At 42.0% G+C, this 4,220-nt stretch overlaps 1 protein-coding gene across 1 annotated transcript in view; it reads right to left on the bottom strand.

Annotated features, from left to right (window-relative positions):
* Positions 1-2,555: 2,555 nt before the first annotated feature.
* Positions 2,556-4,220, bottom strand: part of UPF3A (UPF3 regulator of nonsense transcripts homolog A (yeast)) — a gene marked incomplete at its 5' end in the record, with an annotated part of 22,502 nt that continues 20,837 nt past the window's right edge. Inside the window, one exon of the mRNA XM_010144398.1 lies at positions 2,556-2,862. Within this exon, the coding sequence (XP_010142700.1) occupies positions 2,689-2,862 (174 nt within the window). The remainder of the gene's footprint in view (positions 2,863-4,220) is intronic.

The raw sequence follows: 4,220 nt of genomic DNA, 5'->3' as shown, positions 1-4,220 counted from the left end.
AACCCCAGCGGTACAAGCCCCCATCCCAAACCTGATCCTTGCTCCCACAGGCACATGCCTTTCTGTGGCACCACCTGAGATGGCCACCAGTGCAGAGAGGGGAGGCTCAGCAGTGGCATTTGCTCTGCTGGCAGGAGGAATTTCTCATCTCCTCGGGGCCACACTTTAGCAGAGAGCTTGCAGGCAGCACCACCTTGCATCCTGGGCACCTGGTGTTCCTGTCTCTCCTAAGCTTGTGGCAGGAGCCACACAGGTACAGAAATGCTCAGATCTGCTGGTGGTGGCCGGGACCTCCCACTGGCCTCCTCAGATGTGGGAGAAATAGATGCTGGTACCTGCTGAATAAGGGAGGCTGTCCCAAGACTTCCCTGAGTGGTGCATCCAAGCCATCAGGCAGCAGAGGCTCCTTGGGATGCGGGTCAGGATGCAGCCAAGGTGCAGACACTGACTAGTGCATTCTCCACATCCAAATGTCCCAAATATTCCTTCTAAGTAAGTACAGAAGTCAAAGGCCAGGCTCTCTGCACCCCCGTGCAGGAGGCTGCGCTCCTAAGTAAGCAAAAGTAAGTGACCAGGCTGCAGGAATCCCTGTCAGAGAGGGCATGGCAGCATGACCTGACAGACACAGGTGTTTAAAGCCTGACAGTTTTTACTGAATTTAGGTTTGCTGTCCACTCCCTGGCAACTTAAAAGAGATGGAAAATAAGAAGCCCCAAATGGAAAATTACTGCTAAAACACCTGTTTAGTTCACTACCTATAACGCTATCAAGAGGTACTCATCACCTAGGCACTTGGGTGAAGGTGGGAGCGTAGCCTGAAAGCCACTGTTGGCTGAAAGATACCAAGCTGGTGTTTGTGAGCTACTGCAAAATGACCACTCCTGTGTCCCGCAGGTCCCTCTCATAGGTGAGACTCCTCCTCCAGCCTCCCCTGGGCATCCAAACACGTGGAAAATACTTGCTTTTGAGCAGACCCTCATCTGGTGAAGATCTCAGCTCTGCCTGGCTCTACTGCAGAAGAACATTCCTAGCAAGTCTCTTTCTCCTTGGACCAAGCCAGGCTCTTTCACTGAGGGGAAAGCCTGCCCCATGCTAACACCATGACCAGGACACCAAGTCAAACTCCTTTCTCTGAAGTCAGGATAAACCTAGCAAACAAGATAAGCTTTAGACGGAGCTAAGCCCAAATGATTCTCCATCAGCAGTTTTACTTAAGCTTGGAAGTAATGTTAGTCGGCAGCTCACTTACGTAGCTTGATACTGAAATTCCTCTCAACTATTTTTATCTGCCTCTGAAGAATACAAAGTAGCATAGCATCTTCCTTAATTTTTCTAGAGTAATAGATGAAAAAATGGCAGAAGATCATGTCTCAAAATCATAGTCAAAATCCTTTTGCTTTTATTCTATTTAATGATTAATGTCTGGGAAAATACAATAAATAATTTTTCAGTTTAGAACAATTAATGTTATGCTTAATAATAAAATGTTCAAAGGGGATGCAAAAATAAATTAACATCATCTTACTATTTAACTTCAATGACAAAGCAGGTCTCAGTTTCAGACGATTGAGAAATTTTCAGGCATGAAAGGTAAATGAAGGTATGCTGCCCTTCCGTAAACATGTGGCTATCACAGAAACCAATGGAAGATATTATATACACACACGTATATGTATATGTGCCTGCATCACAGGGCAGAACTTGGCCTAGATCTTACAAAATGGTAGTTTGCAGCTGACATTCATGTGCATTTATTTTTTTAACAAATAGAACTGCAGAATGTTCATGTATTGTATATTTGCCAAATCCTGCAAGTGCAACTTATACGAAACATTAGCATATAAAAAGTTATCACTGTACAACCATTTTTTTTAAAAGTCAATGTCAAAAACATAAAAACTAGCTAGTTTATTAAAACCAGGTCTATTGTTTAAGTGCTGAGGTTTGCATTAGCTTTCTTCTGTTTTAAGCACAAGACTCTATTAAAACATAAAAGGCAAAAGTGGCTCAGAACATGACCAACTCTAACGACATACCTGTAGCTGTACTAACACTTCTCTGACGCTATAGTTAGTTGAAAAACAATGTAAACACAATGAGGTACAGATACCAACGGACATTTCTCACCACTGTGCGAACTGTGGGCCTCATCCTGCGAACTCTTCTGGCTCCAGAGCTTCCTCCCAGGGCTGGTCCCAGTGAGTCCCACTGAAGTTCCCTGCAGCAGCCCCTGCCGCTGCCATCTGCAGGAAGGGGTCCTGTGACTCTCATGTCATGCACCAAATACATTTAAAGTGCCTCAGATTTCAAACTGATGCAAATCTACATTTCATTTTAGTCTTGAAAAGGTGAAATAGCTTCTGAAAAGTCTTATATAAATACTCCTTTAAAACTATTAGAGGTTTTCTATTTCACGGTTAACCTAGTAAAATATTGAACTGCTTTTAAATTAGGCAAATAGTGTTTGCGCTGTTTTTTGTAAAAAAAGCAACAGTATTCCTTTGCTCTAAGATAATTTATACGCCTCCGGTCACCCATCCCTTTATTTTACAGGCAGTAAGAGGCAGAGCTATTATAATTCTGTTGGTGCAGTCACCTGTGGAGTTCTGAAACAGCCCTACGGATTTTTTTGTGATGACGCTGAATCTTAAATCCATCCCTTTTCACAAGTCCTTCCTCCAGTTTGTTTTACTCTGCTTCTTCACTCTTCTCAGAACCACCTCCAGCTGAATTATCCACTTCATACTTTCTATCAAGAGCCTCTTCAAAGGGTTTCCCACTGCAGTCAAAGGTTTTACTTGTAGATCCCGTATGTGTTCGAATGCGAGCTCCTGGCTGGTATAACTGCATGGCTGGGCGATCCTAGAAGGAAGGAGATGTGGTCAGTGCTCTGAGAAACCCACGCAGGACACGTATGTAGGATTTAATGTAGTGATGAATGTTTGTGAAGAAAGTAGGTTTTGTGTTAAATCACTTTACATTTCATAAGACACAGGAATAAAATGGAGCGTAATGAAAATTGACTACTTAATATCTGTCTATAACACTATTCTTGGGAGCCAAGCATTTTGACTAAATGAAGAAAGCTGTAAAAAATAAAGATCCTGTGATACATTTGACATAAACAAGGAGAAATACTGCAGACAGTTATCAAACACAGTATTACAGGTAGAACTCTGAAAAATGTTGCTACCTTCATTAACATCAACTGAGAAGAACAATAGCCTGCGCACTTGCAACTCTGCAGATGAATGACAAATATTACATATTAGCATTAAAAAATAAGACAAACCAGAGAACAGTTTAGCAGGTAACAGCTAGAAAATTATCCTCAGCTGAACTTTACCAATTGATATGACTGCAGTAATCTTCAAACCCATCAGTCATTGCCACAATTTACATATGGAATGCACATTTGAATTATACACATAAAAATAAAACCGCACCATTACTGCTCCACTTCATCATGCCTCCCATACTGAGCAGGAGAGCAGGGGAATTCACCCACCAATAATAAACAACCCAAGCACAATTTGAGCATGTGAAGGCTTTCTAAGTGACCCAATCATACACGTGTGGATTTGATCACTGGAAAATGGAAGGAGCCAGTTTACAAGGAAAAGACACCTCAAGCTTGCAAATGGTCATGTTCCATAGCTCCTGAGAGCACTTTTTGTTCTTGAAATGGCAATAATAAAACATACTGTTTAGAAACCCTGCTTAAGAAGTCTTTTACACTCACAAATACCAGTTTTTAATGCTATGAAGCAACCCATTCACCAAAACCTGAACTTTTTGACCAAAGTCTTGTGTTAAGCTTTAGCAAACGGTATTAATTTTCAATTGCCTTTATAATTTGAAGTCATTCTTGTTCTTTCATTGTTTTGGGTTTTTTTTTATTTCCAATAGGCATTTTCCCTTTTCCTTTCTTTTTCTTTCTCCTTTGTCTTTTTTGCTCCACATTTTTCCCCATCTCTTTAGACCAGGTATCAAGATTCACAACTAGACCATTCCAGTCAGTGCTTTGTAGTGTGGTATGACACAGAAGGGAGAAAGAATGAGGAAATGCCAGGGAAAGCCAGCCCCTGAAAAGACCCTGGCACATCCATGAAATCAGACAATCTGAGAAAAATTATGCCAATGTCTCAGGGAGACAATAAGGGTCAGCTCTACTACACACCCTGCTACAGGCCCCGCCTGCACCGGTCTTGCACCTGCTC

This window comes from Buceros rhinoceros, unplaced genomic scaffold (assembly GCF_000710305.1).
Source record: "Buceros rhinoceros silvestris isolate BGI_N320 unplaced genomic scaffold, ASM71030v1 scaffold2451, whole genome shotgun sequence".
NCBI lineage: Eukaryota > Metazoa > Chordata > Aves > Bucerotiformes > Bucerotidae > Buceros > Buceros rhinoceros.
The sequence above is the reverse complement of the archived record's forward strand: the minus strand, read 5'-3'. Positions and strand labels throughout refer to the sequence as shown.